An 18,619-nucleotide genomic window follows, 5' to 3' on the forward strand; every position below is an offset into this window, starting at 1 on the left:
CCTCTCCCTCCCCATCTCTCTCTACCCCTCCCCCCTCTCTTGGAATTCCCATCAGCAAAGCAATAGGTGGTATTTGATAGTATTTAATAATTGCAATTGTTTCAATGGAAAATAACTGAGATATCAATGGGACATACACTATGTGGGCAGAGGAAGTGAAAGGAAATGCTGGCTTACCAGGAGGTGGTGAGCCAGAAATGAGAAGATTCTTTGTAGCTTTCACATTCCCATTGCTCCGAAGCAGAGCATGCACAACAGTGTTGAGTTCAGCATTGGTCTCGAACATCAGCCACTGGTGTACAAACAGACACTTATTGCTGAGCGCATACAATAACTTGGTAATAGTATCTGCAAATGGTACAAGTGTATCACACCACCATATAAGCCTTTAAAATATTCAATCCAAGGGAATATATTATTCCAAACAAAACTTTTGCAACAAAAGGTATTTTACCAATAAACAACGTTGCACTTTGTTTGTACTTGTCTCATTTAAGCAATGACTTCGATGTTGAAGAAAAATCAGAGTTTTCACCACATACCTGAAGAGTATCTATGGCAGTGTGCCAATCTTCTGGGTTAGATTCGTCTTTGTCATCCATCTTCTCATCTGAATGGCTGTCTGTTACAGTACAATGCAATTTGGTTACAATCAGAAATGTAACTGCTCTGATGAGTGGAAAGCATTTACCAAATAGATGCTCAGACTGAAATAGAGAAATTACAAAGTGAAAGTCCAGCTGCTACATATTTTATCAATCCACATTTGTTTATTTATTATAAAAAAATATGGAAGAAATGTATAAAGGGGGGAGGGTCAACAGAAAGAAGAATGAAGGATAGGTAACAAGAATCAAGAAACCTCAAAAGTACTACGTGCTAAAACTATAGCAAACAAGACACGAAGAACATATCTAATAATAATCTGCCATGAACAAGTTTCCAATCAAAATTTAGATAATTGTAGGACTGAGATATGATATTCAAAATTGATACAGATATCAGTCAAAAATGATTTGGTTTTTCTTTATTTCAGGAAAATGCTTAAAAACTGTCATTTTTAAAAAAATTTATTTCCCAAATTTGGATATTGAATGCCATTGATGGTTTTATCCCACAGTTAATGATTGAGGGTAGAAATATATATATATATATATATATATATATATATATTATTATATATATATTATCGGACTATATATATTATATATATATATATTATATTTCTATATATATTATATTATATATTATATTTCGGGAACATACATACACATATATATATATATATATATATATATATATATATATATATATATTATATATTATATAGCCTGGTGTTGGCGCAGTGGTTAGGGCAGCGGCTTGGGATCCAAAAGGTCCCGAGTTCAAGCCCCGTTGGGCCACTGAATTAATACACCAGGGGGTTGACTCAGCCTGTCATCCTTCCGAGGTCGGCGAAATGAGTACCAGTGCACTGGGCCGGTGTATACCCCGGTTAAAATAGGTGTACCATATCCCTGTGTCGTAAGAGGCGACCAGGGTTGCGTCAGGCAGGGCATCCGGCGTAAAATATGTGCCAAATCACCATGCGGATCATATGGATGATCCGCTGTGGCGACCCCGAACGGGAGCAGCCGAAAGAAGAAGAAGAAGATATGTATACATATACATATATATATATATATATATATATATATATATATATATATATATATATATATATATATACATATACATATATATATATATATATATATATATATATACATATACATATATATATATATATATATATACATATATATACATATATATATATATATACATATATATACATATATATATATATATACATATATATACATATATATATATATATATATACATATATATATATATATATACATATATATATATATATACATATATATATATATATATATATATATATATATATACATATATATACATATATATATATATATACATACATATATATATATATATATATATATATATTCATATGCATATATATATATATATACATATACATATATATATATATATATATATATATATATATATATATATATTGTTGTGGTTGACGAAATTCGCAAACCACCATTCAGGTCCCTTAGGTGAGATATCTCTGTAAGTATATGTGTAGTTAGGCCCAAACCCGTTGTTTAGAGGGAATAAATGTCATTCATTCGGGCTGCGACCCCTCTCGATAGCCGTTTTTCTTTTACTATCTTTATTTTGGACCAGCCGCCATTACTACCACCACAACCACCACCAACCACGTCTCAACAGCCATCACACAACAACCACCAACCGCAACGCCGCTTCACAACAACAGCCACGACCCTTGCCGTCACATCTCGCTCTCGCAACCATCGCATCACCGCCATTCCCGCGCCGCTTGTGGGCGCCGATCCTGGACTCGTGCAGGGCGCGCACCGAGCAGCGGGTGCAAAAACACCAGCCTTTCCGAAGAAATCGGATCAAAAACAATTCACTCCCACTTCTGTTCCGTCCTATCGGCGAGCGTGGGGCGATTTGGCCCCGCCTCCAGGTGCGTCGGAGTATAATCGCTATATGCAGATTCGTGGATCAAAAAGCATTCACGCCCACTTTTCCTCTGTCCAATGGGGAGCCAGCCAGAGGTAAAGGGTCGAAGGTGAAGGAGCGAAGCCCGGGGGCTATAAAGGGCCACGTTCGCTCGCCGAGTTGGGAAGAGTTGGAAGGAGTCAGTCAAGTTGAGTTGAGTTGGGAAGAGTCGGAGAGGAGTTGGAAAGAGTCAGTCAAGGAGAGTGGAGAAGAGAAGAGTCGGAGAAAGCAGTTGGACGGAGCTGTGGCGAGTGGGAGAGTTGGAGAGGTGGCGGCGGCGAAGGCAGTCGAGAGGGCGCTCGTGTCAGAGTCGGGGAGCTGCGGAGAGGGGAGGCCGATAACGCGACCGAGGTCGCGGTGGAGACGCTCGTCGCGGGACCCGAGCCAGCGAGATATCCTCATCCCCCCGAGCATCAACAACCCCCTCCTGTTTCCCCCCGCGCTGAGATAGTGTGAGAAGGGGGCCCCGTTCCCACCCCATTCCAGACACTGTCCGCGAGGCCCGCGGAGTCGGGGCGCCACCGCCATTTTGCGGCTCATCACCAGACGGGTAGGCTCGACGCGGTCTCGGCCCCAGGCCCGTCTGCCCCCATCATCGTTGAGGGTGGTCCCTTTTTCTTTTGCTTTGAGTATATGTGTTGTCGGCGCCGTCTGTGAAGTAAAACTGTATAAGTGTTGCCGTGTGCTCGGTAGTCGGTGGTAGATCTGCATTGTGTTTCACTTTTACATTTGCTTTTTGTGCATTTTTGTGGTGTTTCTTCTTTTACATTTGCTTTTGGTGTATAATTGTATATGTGTGCTATCCGTGTGCCATCGCGAAATAAATGTGCTTCATGTTGAACTGTTTTTCCCGTTTCGCTTCGTCTTTTCCTTTATTGAATCTCCATCTTACTTCACGTAAAGGGTTGGTCGTGGGCTAAAACGCCCGATAATTAATCGAACCGTCGGGGTTGACGATAACACCGCTCGGTTATCCCGATAGTACGGAACGGGTCGCTTAAAGTGGCCCGTGTCCGAAGTCGACCTGCGGCAAGGTGCGATCGCCCGGTCTACCCTCCGTGTGGGTACTTAGGTAGGTCGAATTTGGCGAGCAACCCTATCCCACGCGGGGGGCCGATTGGCACGATCGTGGTGAGGCCGAAAGGCCCACCCGTGACTAGTTCCCGGCGTTAGTCCGAGAGGGTCACGACGGGATTGTCCGTCCGGTGGGCGACGTGCCGCAATCAGAGTTACGTGGCCGCTCGCACGCCGGCGGGCGCGAATCCGCAACAATATATATATATATATATATATATATATATATATATATATATATATATATATATATATATATATATATATATATATATACATATATATATACATATACATATACATATACATATACATATACATATACATATACATATATATATATATATATATATATATTATATACATATACTTTGTGAATGTTTATAAAGGTGTTTGTCTCAAAACTGCAATGGAAAGCAATGACCTGCTAGCTCTTCAACAGCCTGGACAAATTTATCGCTATCAATGCCAAAGCTTATTTTATAATACGAGGCCGAAGGCTCGAAATGGAGCGCACACGCACGCACCTATTCCTGAAAGATAATATAATTTAAAGGAATGCTGTAAATGATGTTCATTTCACAATATCTGATATTCAACTTCATTTAAATTGTAAACATCAAAACATAGCTCCCTTACCTAAAGTAAGAACCTCAACCTAAAAGTAATTGAATGGTTTCCCAACCGCACGGATCATCAGCTGGACACCGTTCTTCCTCAAGGTTTTGATCCTTTCAGCCCAGAACTTCTCCAAATGGAAGATCCACAACCTCAGTCACAGATCCACATCAGTAGATTACCTACATCAGCATATCCACAACCTCAGTTGCGTCCAGGTAATCAGTCAACCGATCAATGCAACATCACTAATCAGACTTCACTCGCTAGAGGATTTAATGTATTATCACATAGTTACAACTCTCATCACACATTCCATTATATGATAATACATTAAATCATGCACATCTTGCCTTAAATATAACATGCCCACCAACCAGCACAACCACCATTCACCTCTGGATCAAACTGTTATTCAAATATTCAAACAGTTATTTGTAAACGTTTTTTTTCTTGCATGCTTCCTTGTCCGAGCAACTACTGAAATGGGTTTAAATTTTAAAATCAAAATGTATATATTTTTTTAATGATTTATTTATATAAATATCTTGTTAATAATATTTTTACTATTTGTATTGAATTTTTATGATTTATATGGTGTTATATAAAGTCTTTTGTTATCGTTACTTATTTTGTAGGTCTTTGAGAGTTCAGTCTGTAAGCCCAGTTCTTCCAAAAGTGTTTGAATGTAGAATGTTTTGCACAGAAATTCAATATCATTATTTGCTTTGTCAATTTGAACAATAACAATTTGTGCTTAAAGCTGTTTTAGATAATGACTTGTGTCTGAATTGCTTAAAATTACATTTGGATTATCGATTCAATCTTTTCTTTTCAAATTAACAATTCTCCTTTTAACATGTTTCTCTACCTCCTCCAACCATAAACCCATCTGTGTGTTTGGTACTTTGTGTTTCTAAGTTTGTTCTCTCAACCATTGTAGCAGTCCTATCATGATAAGTTCCATTGCATTTTTTGTTATTGTTTTTTGTATACATTGGCGAGGCTAAAGAGAGCCAACACACAACAAGGGGGGCAGGAGACAAGAGCGGCGGGAGAGGGAAGGATAAAACAGTGGAGAACAGAGACATTAGGAGATCTGGGGGAGAGGGATGGGGCACGGAACACGGGGTATACAAGATGGACATTGCAGGGACTTTCAGGAAGGAAAGCAGGGAATTTGAAGAAGGTGGGTTTGGGGTGGATTAACGGGGGTAGAAAAATCAAGGATCTGGAGGAAGATATGAGGTGGTGGTGAACAGATGTTTTGAAGACCTGGAGGGAAGAATGGGATTGAATAGAGTGAGGGAGTTTATTCCAAAGACCAGAAAAAAGACGAATGAAAGAGTGAAGGTGAGCAGCGATTCGTGATTTTGGCAATTTCACCAGAAGGGGGTTGCTGGTGGACCTTGAGCGCCTTGCGGAAATAGGGGGAGGGGGGGATATCGCAGACAGAGCAGGAGGAGAAGACCGGAGAGGAGACATTGGAAGACAGAAAGACCACTGACCTGCCTGCAGTGAGAGAGTGAGAGGCTCATAGACTCAGCCTCATCGTGAGAGATACCAATGATCCTAAATGCCTTGGTTTCCACAGCATGAAGGTGAGAGGTGGGAGCACCAGCACAGATGGGAGAGCAGAACTCCATTAGGCTGCGGACGAAAGCTTTGTATGTGCTCAAGAGCTCAGGTGGGCTGAGGAAGGACTTTGCACGACGGAGGATGCCCAGTCGGCAACTGGCTTTGGAGGCCAGGTTGGAAATGTGGCTTTCCCAGGAAAGATCATGGCAGATAGTGAGACCCAGCAGCTTGAATGAAAGGACTTCTTCAAAAGGATTGTTGAGAAAGTAGATAGGGGGGAGGGGGGGTTCCAAACGGTCCTTTCGGAGAGACATAGTGAGAGTGTGAGATTTGTCAGGATTGAAAGACATGTTCCACGTGTTGGACCAGTTTGAGATTTTATCCAGATCTGCAGAATGAAGAAGCTGCTGCTTGCCAGTCTGAGGGATAAGTTCCATTGCTTTATTCCAGTTCATCATTTTATTATCCTCGCTGAAGGAGAGGGTATTGCGTTTGAGTCTGTTTTTCTGTCTGTCTGTCTGTCTGTGTCTGTCCGCACAGAACTTTCGTGTTTTTCTCCGCAACCGCTTCTCGGATTGAGACTAAATTTTCACCATCAGTGCGTTTGTGACATCATAATTGCATTTGTAGAACACATCTGATCAGTATGAAATTTTTTGAGTCATCTCGGGATAAAATGGTCCACAGAAAAAAATGATGACATCGGTCATGTGATTTGGCAGCCATATTGTTAAAAAAAAATTACCTTCAAAAATCTTCTCTGAAGTGGCTGAACAGATTGAGGCAAAACTTTGCAGGTATGATCAGCTATCCATGAGGAACAAAAGTTTCACACACATGACATCATAGTTTGGGAGCCATATTGGATTTACCCTAAAAGCTATAAAAAAAATCTTCTTCAGAACGGCTGGACAGATCCAGCGGAAACTAAAAAGAAATGTTCCCCGCCTTGGGTGCACAACTTTGTTAAGGAATAATTTATAGGTCACATGGTTTAGCAGCCATATTGGATTGAAGAAAATATTAAATGATGCTTTCTCTGGAACCGCTTAATCAATCAACTTGAAAATTCAAAATTATGATCTATTTACTTACTTATCGTGTCCACAAAAACAGCAGTTACAGTACACATGGCAAGATGTGGTTCAGCCAAAGCTGAGCACATTGCTGACCCTTATAATTAAACTCTGCCAAATCCGATGCTGTGCAGGGCTGTTCCAGCAGGGGGCATGTCAGGAGATGCTGCATGGTTTGTGGTTCAGTGCCACAGTTACACACAGCATCCCTGTTATTTAAGTATCCCCATTTGGAGAGAGTGACTTTTGTTCGTCCAACACCAGATCTTAGTCTGTTCAGGCATTTCCACATTGCATAGCTTGAATCTGCTCCAGGGGGGAGTGCCTCACTCACATTTAGCTCCACTGTTGTTGTTAATGGAAGGTTGCTCAGTCTTTCTTCCCATTGAATAACTCTTTCCCTGCTTGTGCTTGATGTTTCAAGGGGGGTGACATACCTTAGGAAGTTCTTTCTAGACTTCAGACGGCTTTGGGCTGGCATATGGCCAAAGAGAGGATGTCTTTCATCTGTAGCCTGTTGTTGACGCTCTTTCTTACTTGCTGCACTTCGTCGTATCTCTGGTGGGGCTATGCCTGCCAGGATATACAGACGATCCGTAGGTGTTGGTTTAAGGCAGCCTGTAATGAGGCAGCAGCTAACATTGAGAACGGGATCTAGCTTATTTGCATGTGTAGCTCGTTCCCATACAGGGCAGGGATATTCGGCCATTGAGTAGCAAAGAGCTAGTGCAGTTGACTTCAATGTCTGTGGGCTAGCACCCCAAGTTGAACCAGTAAGCTTACTGATGTTGTTCCTCGCACTCACTTTGCACTTGGTCTTCTCAATACGAGTCTTAAAAGAGAGACATCTATCTAGGGTTACCCCTAGGTAGATTGGGTATTCACAGTGTTCAAGAGGGATTCCTGACCAGTCGACCTGCAGGTGGCGCTTGGCTTCGCGATTTCGCAGGTGGAAGGCACACACACCTGTGTCTTGGATGGATTTGCACGGAGGTGGTTCTCTTCATAATAGGGTGTTAACTCTGCAAGAGCGTTGGAAAGTCTCTCTTCAACAACTTTGAAATCGGCATCTTGTGCACCTATGCCAAGGTCGTCTGCATAGATGAAACAGCTGGTATCTACACTGTTTGGTTGGTCGTTGGTGTAGATGTTAAAGAGGAGTGGTGCGAGCACACTCCCCTGTGGGAGGCCATTCTTGAGTCCTCGCCATCTGCTTTTCTTACCTCCTAGTTCATCTATTAGTGATGTGGAATACATGTTTTAAATTTCAACTTGATGGGACGCATGGTCTGGCAGCCAGAATTGTTTAATTTTTTTGATCTGGGTTCTTTTTGTTTTTTGAATTATTATTATTATGATTTTTAAATTTTTTTTGAATAAAGCTCACTTGGCTGTGCCTGGATGGGTTTGAGAGTCGCGGAGTCGCAGCTGAAATGCGAATCCTATCCAGGTTCCTGCTGATGATTTCATCTTTGCTTTTTGTTTTTGCTTGTTTGGGTTCTTTCAGATGACTCCAATGCAGGACTGTACCTATTTGGTCTTCCATTTGATTTGAATCAAATTAATTTTAATTCCATCCTAAATTCAATTGAATAATAATGAAAAATGTCATGGGTCAGGGTCAGGTGTCCAATCAAAACAGAACGTCTTGGTACCCGGTTATCACTGCCAGCAGTTACAAAGTGGCAGTTCTAATTGTGCCTCTTATAAATCACGTGACACACCAGTACACAAACACAACACAAAACAAGTTCTGGCGATAGTCTGCAATCTCTGATTGCTCCTTCTAGTTTTCTCTATAATTTGGTCCTTTTGTAAGGAATGCACGTAATTTTCTATCTTCCAGTATTCTGAAATAACCTGTGACAACGTGTTTATGATGTGGATCTTTAAATATGGAATGTTCACAATTACAATGATTACAATTACAACCAACACGTTGGACTTCTGTTTCAGATTTCCTGGTCATTGTTGCTTCTCTTGGTCCTCCGAGTGACCTGCTTCCAAAAAAACGAAATAATCATTTCCGGATTCGTCTGTGCCGCGTTGATTTTATGTTTTCCGTATTGAGTGCTCATTCCTGTGTATTTTTTTTTGTGCTGAGTCTATTTTGTTTCAATCCTGTGTCTCAGTCTCAGGCTTGGATAGTTTTGGGCCGACATGTTTTTTTATTTTTTCCAACTGTTTCCCATCGCCACAGACAGGCCAGTGATAAGTAATAGAGAAATTAAATAGGGAAATCCAAAATGGGTCTTGTGTCCAGCAAACCTGGGAAAATGATAAATTGGCCCATCAAGTTTAGCAATGATTGAAGACCTTACACTGCAACAACCACACAAAGATGCATTTCTGCAATAGAATAAGGTTCATATGATCTCTCCAAGAGCAGATAGATTTTACAATGACGAAATATGTGTGACCAACAACAGTTAAGTAAATCATGTCACCAAAATAATTTTAGATAGCTACATTTCTTAAATCTGCAGAAAATATATAAGCTTTAAAATTATACTAATGAGATGATGATAAGCATACCCACTTCTCGAGTTCTGAGCAAATATGTTGCATGTTGTCAGAAATACAAGACCAAGAGTCCACAACAAGGTACTTACTGTATTCTGAAAACCCACCTTTACAATGGGCAGATATCTCAGATGTTTTGTTCACTTTTTAATGGTATAATGTAGTAGGTTTCTGCCTAATATTAATGGAAAAGCTTACACCAATTACACAAAGGTTACTTATGTATCACTGTGCAATTACTATTTGGTGTGGATTTTTTTTTCGCTCCCTCATTTCCAAATTTGTTCGAAAAACTGTCATTTTAAATGGATAATAGTACTCATTTTCTTTGTATCACTTAAGGTAAAATCAATGACTCAAGTTTGTGTGCAACTGTAGTCATGAAGTAATGTTAAATAAATTAATCAGCATAATTACTTGCCTTTAAAGGCTTTCCATTACGTTAGTGGTTTTCAAACTTTTTTTAATGGCGACCCAATTTCAGAACCTCTCTACATCGCGTGACCCAAAAGATTCAAAACCCAATTCATAATATATAAGATAAGATTTCATATGACACAATAACATTCACTGTTTACTTTATTCACCATCGTCATGTTTTCATAGACGAGTAAACGGAGAATAGCCGACAGTATCCAAATAGTACAGTTGAATGTTTCAGAAGTTTAGTCCGAATGACATTTACATACATCAGTGAGAAGGATGAACCTGTTTTTCAGAAACCAACTTCTCTATTCGTGGAGAAGTAGATGACAATGCCAGGATCATATTGTTACGGCTGTGGAAATTCGCAATACACCATAAAGGTTCCTGAGATCAGTTATGATGCTAAGTTTATGTGCAGATAGTTTCCCCACCGTTGTTTAGAGGGAATTTCCGTGTTCACAGGGCTACGATCCTTTGAGATAGCCGTTTTTCTTTATGCTGTCGTTATTTTGGACCAATCATCCCCCAACAACCAAATCGCCACCACCAACAACGGCCCCAAACAACTACACCAAACCACCACCACCTTCGGCCCCTTCACCTCCACAACCCCACCCCGCAAACATCGCCTCACCCCCACTCTCAAACGACGCCCGCCAACAACCAAAATCGCCACCACCAACACCCTTCCCAAACCACCACAGCAAGCTCCCACCACCTTCGCCTTTCTACCGAACATCGTGCCATGGGTTGTGAATGGGATCCTTTCGAAGAAGAAATCGGATCAGGAATCATTCACGCCCACTTTTCATCCATCCAATGGCTGAGCATCAGGTGGTGTAGCCCCGCCTCCAAACCCGCTGTGATCCACAAATTTACAAATGCACTCCTCCCCCGGCCTATATACGCACGAGCACAACGCAGCTCGGGGCAGTGTCGGTGGAGCAGTGTCGGCGGGGCAGTGTCGGCGGGGCAGTGTCGGCGGGGCAGTGTCGGCGGGGCAGTGTCGGCGGGGCAGAGTCGGGAGACGGAGCAGTGTCGGTGGAGCAGAGTCGGGAGACAGAGCTCGAAGCAGACGGGGAAAGGCAGACGGGAGCCGATCGATGGAGAGGAAGGAGCTCGGAGCTCATGTCGAAGTTGAGGGGCGAGGATGGCGAGTTGCTGAGTGGAGCAGGGACGCGGAGGAGGGCTCAGAGGCGAACCAGAGGGCTGAGTGGGGACCGCCGCCGGAGAAGGGGCGTAGAGGAGGCCACAGACAGGAGGAGTTCGCCGGAGCCAGTGCGGTCCAGAGCGTCAACTCGTTGGACGGAGCGTCAGCAATTCCCCTCTCCCTTAGGCCTAGGTCACGTTTGCTATACGGCGGCCGTACGCCCTCTGAATTGACAGAAACGTGCGGCGGCCGCAGAGTTTGAGGTGGCCTCAGGGCGGCCCTACGCCGTATGGCAATATTTTTACAGGCCGTAAGGCCGTCCGTGGAATTATAACGCGGAGTTATAACTTTTTTCATTTCTACGTTCGCCGAAGAAATTCGACAAGCCGAAACAAAAGAACTGGTAAAAAAAAAAAAAAAATGAACCCATTCGTTACCGTCCGTCTCGCTGCACGTTTGGCTTAAGGTCCCCCTGCGGTCGCCTTGCGGGCACCTAGCGTCTGCCTTGAAAATTCTATGGCCGCTGCAGGAAAGCCCTAAGGTCACCGTGCGACATCAAATCAAAGACCGTACGGCACCCCCACGTTTTCGGTCTCCACAATTTATAAATATGCCGTGCAGCTCCCCGAAAAATAAAAACATATGTGACTGCTACATTGTGTGACCGTGGAAATACTGCGGCCGCTTTATAATTGCTAGTGCCCGTACATTTTGTAGACCCTCCGGCCGCCGAGCCAAATGTGACTTCGGCCTTACCTCATGTTTTCACCTTCATTTCTGATGTTTGTTTTTTTAATCATCTTGTGTTTTAATTAATAACAAAAAAAGCAATCCGATCACGTGGTTTGACGGACCGTCGGGCAAGGATTGAATTTCACAGCAAAACCAGTTGTAATTTGGAATATCCATGATTACGTCAGCCCGATACGCTTGATGAAAGTCATTGTGGTTCTGCGGGCATCATGTTTGATGAGCTGCCCTGGGGGCAGCGCTCTCGCAGAGTGCGCGAGCGATCGGAACCCAGGCCGGAGCACGAGCCTGTGTGGACCTTTGGATGTGGTGATTGTACCAGTTTACATACAATACACCGCCACCGAAGGTAAATTACTCATTTTATTTTACCTTAAACATGGGGAATTTCAGTTTAAAGTGTCTTGAAAGTGGGTTTTCTTTGGGTCCATGAACGGATTAATTCACTCCATTATTTCTTATTGGGAAAATATTTTTGGAATCTGAACTTTTTGCAATCCGAACAGCCTCCTGGAACGAATTAAATTGGGATTCTGGGGGCACCACTGTGTATTGGCAAACACCTATACTCCGATCTCTAGCGGTAGCACACGGTGGACGCACGGTCGACGCAGACTGCCACGGAGGCCGTACGTAGGTGCACGACGGGCGTAGGGGAACCGTGCGTCGACCCTGCGTTGCCCGCAGGTAGTCACACAGACTGCAAGGCCACCGCAAAGTGACCGCAGGGGGACCCGAAGCCGAACGTGCGGCCAGACGGATGGTAAGGAATGGGTTAATTTTTTTTTTTTTAACCAGTTCTTTTGTTTCGGCTTGTCGAATTTCTACGGCGATCGTAGAAATGAAGAAAGTTATAACTCTGAGTTATAATTCCAAGGCGACCTTACGGCCTGTAAAATATAGCCATATGGCGTAGGGCCACCCTGAGGCCACCTCAGAAACTCTGCGGCCGCCGCACGTTTCTGTCAATTCAGAGGGCGTACGGCCGCCGTATCCTCGCCGTAGAGCAAATGTGACTGAGGCCTAAAGTATCGATCGACACACGAGAGATGCTTTCACGAGCACTTCCACCGACGAACTGAATGAACAAAGCGTGAAGATGCGGCTCGAACAGGTTGGGGAGACACGTCAACAAACATGAACGCCTCGTTCTGTTTGCTTTTTAAAAATGCATGAGGTTTTTAGGGCAAAATTTTCTCGAAAAAATTGTTCGGATTCCAATTTGTTCAAACAATGGGGCATTCGGATTCTGGGGGCACCACGGTATATTATAGTTAGAGTATATTCAGTTATATATATACTGTTATATTTTTACTTCAGTTAAAAAAAGAACTGGGATATATACCCACTCGTTACCGTCCATCTGGCCCACGTTCGCCTTAGGGCCCCCTGTGGTCACCTTGCGGGCCCTTTGCGTCTGCCTTGAAAATTCTGTGCCCGCCGCAGCGACGCCCTAAGGTTACCGTGCGACATCAAATCAAAGACCGTACGGCACCCCCACATTTTCGGTTTCCACGATTTCTAAATACCCCTTGCGGCTACCGGAAAAATAAAAACATATGTGACTACTACATTGTGTGACCGTGGAAATACTGCGGCCGCCGTATAATTGCTAGTGGCCGCAGATTTTGGAGACCCCACGGCCGCCGTGGCAAATGTGACCTTGGCCTTACCGAGCTCCGTGCGAAGAAAGCGCCGGTCACCCCGCCCGTTCCCCTCCCCAACCGTGGTGCCGACGGTGAAACACGTGCCTGCGCGAAGAACACCGGAGAGAGCTCAGCGGCCACGCCAGGGGCACGAAGCCAGGCGCGGCTACGCTGACATTGCCGTTTGCCCGCCATCGCGCCACGAGGGCGCGGGTTAGACCCCACGGTCTCGTGGACCTGGCCGCTCATCCAGGTCCCACGTACATTTGGTCCGCGGACCTGTCTGCCACCTTTGTCTTGGAGGGTGGCTTTTCTTTGCTTTTGTGTAAGTGCATGTGGTGGCGCCGTCTTGTAAGTAAAACTGTTTAAGTAATTGTGTGAATAAAACCCTTTATTCAGTTGTAAATTCTTCATTTGCTGGCTTTCACTGTGTACGTGCACGATTTACTATATGGCTGTAAATACGTGCCTTGTCTGAGTGCGAAATAAATGTGCTTGTTGAACTGTTCCCCGTTTCGTTGCGTCCTTTCCCTTGTTTGAAAGTTGCATCTTGCATCACGGAAGGAATTGGTAGAAGGGTGTAAGCACCCAGTAAATAGAATCGCATCCGTCGGGGCCGGCGATAACACCGCTCAGTTATCACTGAAGCACGGAACGGACCGCTTAAGTGGTTCGTGTCCTCGGCCAGCCAGCGGCGAGGTACGATCACCCGGTTAGTTACTCGCGCAGGTACTTAGGTCGGTCGAGTTTGGCGAACAACCCTATCCTGCGCGGGTGGCCGATTGGCACGATTGTGGTGGGGTCGAAAGACCCACCCGTGACTAGCTCCTGGCGGTAGTTCCAAGGAGGGTCACGACTGAATTGTCCGTTCCGGTGGGTGACGCGGTCGCGATTTGAGTTACGTGGCCGATTGCACGCTGGGCAGACCGAAATTCGTAACAATATCATGCTCCATTTCTAGGCGATTTCTGTACTTTGTTTTAATCACCACCATGGTGGAGAATGACTGCTCACAAAAGTATGATGAAGGATGTTGTTGTTCGTCTTTCGGCTGCTCCTGTTAGGGGTCGCCACAGCGGATCATCCGTTATGATCCGCATACTGATTTGGCATAGGTTTTACGCCGGATGCCCTTCCTGATGCAACCCTGGTCGCCTCTTACGACACAGGGATAAGGATTGGGTTTCGCCATGACTCCGGGCTGCCCTACACCCTCTCATTGCGCGGCCCAGTGCAGAGCTCCCGTCCTCAAGCAATCCTCCAACCCAAGCCTCCGAGTAGCCGGATTATAGGCGCACGCCACTACGCCCGGTAAAAGTATGATGAAGGATATGGAATGGGAACCTTAATGGCGCGCCATGACAGGGTCGGGTACAAGGCAGCATTTTGCACCAGAATGTCGACAACGAATTCGTCCGCGCAAGAGCCTGCGCTCCTGAATCCTGCTGGAGCTGTACAAGCTCTTCCTGTGCTGTATCATCTTCATCAGCAATCAAGTCCAGTGGAGCCGTGAAAGGGTCCCAAACCACAGAAAAGGACTGCACATCCAGGTCAGGGAAATAGTGCTCGAACTGTTCAATGAGCGACCGAAGGTGACGTGCTATCTCCCCAGAAAGACTATCGAGCTTAGTATCATCGTACTGGCAGGTCGTTAGATGCTCCACCAGACGGGGGAAAAGGCTGAAGCGCTTAACAGCTGCTTTGTCTGCCAATAATTTTAGAGTCGCCAGAAATCCGCTCATTTTGCCGTGAAAAATCATGAGGTTGGCGTCTTTGCCTTGGAGGGAGCGGTTGAGGACATTGAGACGTTCAAAGATGTCAACGAGATAGCACAGTTCTGACAGCCAAGAGTCCGACTCAAGCAACGCTACCCATGCCATTTTCCCTTGTGTGCGTAGGAACTCCTTTAGTTCATTTTTGAGCTCGTAAACACGCAGAAGAAGGTTTCCTTGAGATAACCATCTCACTTGATTGTAGAATAGTTGGCGTCCTAAAATTCTTATGGTCGGCGTCCATCTCCTGGCAGAATAGCCTGAATAACCTCGTGTTGAGGGCACTCGATTTGATGTGATTCACCATTTTTACGACTTCTGAGAGCACACTCTGCAAGGTTTCTGGCAAAGTACGAGAGGCGAGCACTTCTCGGTGAATCATGCAGTGTACCATGGAGGTCTGAGGAGCCACCTCAAGCAATTTAGCCTTGAATCCAGAATGCACTCCTAACATTGTTGGCGTGCCGTCTGTTGTAGAACCGAGCAACTTTCCGAAGTCCAGATCATGGTCAAGATAAAACTGCTCTACTTTCCCAAAAATGTCCTCGCCTTTGGTGGTGGCCTCCAATGGTTTGATGAGCAGAGGCTCATCGACAAAGTTATCAGCCTTGATGAAGCAGACCCAGACGATGAGTTGCACGTACGATGCGATATCAGTGGACTCATCCAACTGTATGGCGTGCCACGGCGATTCCTTGATCTTCTGTATGACCTGAGCCGTTACGTCCAGACTCATATCTTCAATTCTGTGTTGGATGGTGTTGTCAGAGAGGGGTATAACTGCCAGTTTCTTCGCCACTTCCTCCCCAACCATCAGAGATACCATGTCCTTTGCACATGGCAGCACGAGTTCTTCCGCAATGGAGTGAGGCTTTTTAGTCTTGGCAACATGGAGCGACACTCGATACGAGGCCTCTAATGCCCGAGAATTGGTCTGATGGCATGTACCCTCTCTATCAAGATGCGTATTCTTGAGTGCAAGAAGTTTCCTCTCAAAGAACACTCTCTTCTTATCCTGATAAGCGCATGTTTTGTAGTCAAATGCCTCTGCAACTTATTTTGTTTCATAGACTCCGTAGAAAGCACCTCGAAACAAATCACACACTGAGGCCTCTGTGCCCCACTTTTATCCACCATGTAGTAAAATCCAAGCTCCAGAAAATTATCCTGGTAAGAACGTTCTCGAGATTTGCTGGTGGCCGGTGCTGCCATCACAAATAAGGTCTCGAGTTGTACGTGGAGACGTGAATAGACGTTAATGATAGAGTCAGAGTCTGATCGTCGATAGATCAAGCCACTAATTTCCCGCCAAAATGAACCGCCCTTCAGCGAGCCCGCGCATCGGCTGGATCCCATTCCAAGCGTTATGTTGCGCCAGTTCCCATACTTTGAACGAACTATTTATATTACATACTGTAAAAGCGAACACCGATCGAAAATAGACAATTTTTTTTGCTGCAAGCGGATGCCCGCGACCCCACAAAATTTGCTTGGCGACCCCGCTTGGGGTCGCGCCTCCGGATTTGAAAAACCAAGCATTACGTGAATGATATTCCATTTCGCACCAACTAATCTCAAATAATTTTTTTATATGATCTATGATTATATATCTATCATGGCTGACAGGATGGCTTAGAGGTATGCATACTCGCCTCTAATCTGGGTATTAATTTTGGCCCAGATATAAACCGTAATTCTGGTGGCCGAGAGGTATGCATAATCGCCTCTCATATGTCTCGTCTGGGTATTATTTTCGGTCCAGATATAAACCGTAATTCTGGTGTTTCACAGACAGGGCAATTCATCAATGTGTGTGCCGTCCAAATAATGAAACAAATACAAAGTGTACTGAAATGTGTTATTCACCTTTGCCAAGCATAGCTCCATGACCCAAGTGCTGAAACAAATGAAAAACCTGAAAGCAATTTTGCTACAATTTTCTCTATGTTAGCTAAATAAAGACACAAGTATAAATTTTAAATATTATATTCTTCCACCCACCCCATCCACCTCTACCCCTCCCATCTGCAATGCAATACTCAGATTGTACAGTGCAGTGCAAAACTCAGACCTTTCCTAACAGGTGATAGAGTTAGCAACTCATCACAGGCAGCAGCCAGAAGACCACCTTTCCTAGCAGGTGATGGAGTTGGCGACTCATCACAGGCAGCAGCCAGACCACCTTTCCTAGCAGGTGATGGAGTTGGCGACTCATCACAGGTAGCAGCCAGACGACCATGAGTGTGGGAGGTACAAGGCTCTACAGACAAAATTGGAGTTAGAAGTGAAGTAGAAGGCAGTTGAAAAACTGTCGGAATTTTGAAAAACGTCGGTAAATGTATAAAACACACCACACCACCTTCATTATCTTCTGTATGAAACTGGTCAGATAACGATCGATGGGTAGACATCTTGTGTAAAGATTTTGCTCCATGTAGCTTTTTCAGGTATCGGCATTTCATGGAACTCCACGAGTGATTTGTTACCTGGTAAAATCATAATGGACATTAGTCACGTTAAATCACTGCAATTGATAACAGAATCAACACACTTTCCTCGAGGACTATGCAGGGTCAATCAGTATGGCCAGCATCGTGTTTTCATCTGACGCACATAGGCCATGATACTAGGATTCCAGATTAAAATCACATGCACACTGATGATTTATCAATTACAAACAATGTCCTTGTAATTTATGTAAAGGTCAACTGCAAATGTCTCTTAATTTCTTTGTCAAACTTTTAATTGATGTTATAAGGTCCTTCATGAGCATTGGATAACTGTAAAAAAAAAAATAAATAAATCTTACACAGGAAAAGATTTTCAGCAACATCCTATGAAATAGCAGAGGTCTTAATCTGTACCATCAACTGAATTGACAATCCAGTTAATCTATCCATTTACCTTCAGAACATTTCTACTTAAAAAGAGCTAAATGCAAGCTTCAAAAATGAAAAATTGTACATCTGATCAAAACTGAACTTTTCCCTCAAGCTTGTATATAAAAAAGGCATCAACCATTAAGGAAGGAAGAACGCCTCATATTGCCTTTGTGTGTGTCACCTTGACTACAAAAACCTCTCATTAAGCCAAATAGATATATTCTGCACTGTCTCAACAAATTAGAAGTCCCCTTGCCTTTCATTAGTATGGTCACCATGACAGCTTGTTTACAATTATGAACAGTTATTAATAAGTTGAATGAAGCCTTGAGCAGTCTGTTTAGACAATGGGCAACTTGAGAATGAACAGTATCTGATAGAGTAAAGAGTATTTCACAGAGTAAAGAATCTTCATTTTTGTTGCGAAGTTTTACATCCAAATAAACTTCCATATTTTGCATTTTGTAAGATGGTTGCCGCGGTCATCAGGGTCCAAATCTGCAATGCCCATTGT

General features: G+C 43.9%; 1 protein-coding gene across 5 annotated transcripts in view; it reads right to left on the reverse strand.

Moving 5' to 3' along the window:
- TERF2IP (TERF2 interacting protein) overlaps positions 1 to 18,619 on the reverse strand; it is a 123,295-nt gene that overhangs the window by 11,430 nt on the left and 93,246 nt on the right. For 4 of the 5 annotated variants that reach the window (XM_085884954.1, XM_085884950.1, XM_085884953.1 and 1 more), the window contains exons 6-9: positions 17,583 to 17,709; positions 17,295 to 17,483; positions 543 to 622; positions 178 to 292 (exon numbers count right to left, since the gene is read on the reverse strand). In XM_085884954.1, the coding sequence (XP_085741080.1) occupies positions 178 to 292; positions 543 to 622; positions 17,295 to 17,483; positions 17,583 to 17,709 (511 nt within the window). The remainder of the gene's footprint in view (positions 1 to 177; positions 293 to 542; positions 623 to 17,294; positions 17,484 to 17,582; positions 17,710 to 18,619) is intronic. The other variant, XM_085884951.1, reaches the window with a different exon arrangement.

Source organism: Eptatretus burgeri, chromosome 6, assembly GCF_056783735.1.
Source record: "Eptatretus burgeri isolate ZD-2024b chromosome 6, Ebu_testis_v1, whole genome shotgun sequence".
Taxonomy (NCBI): domain Eukaryota; kingdom Metazoa; phylum Chordata; class Myxini; order Myxiniformes; family Myxinidae; genus Eptatretus; species Eptatretus burgeri.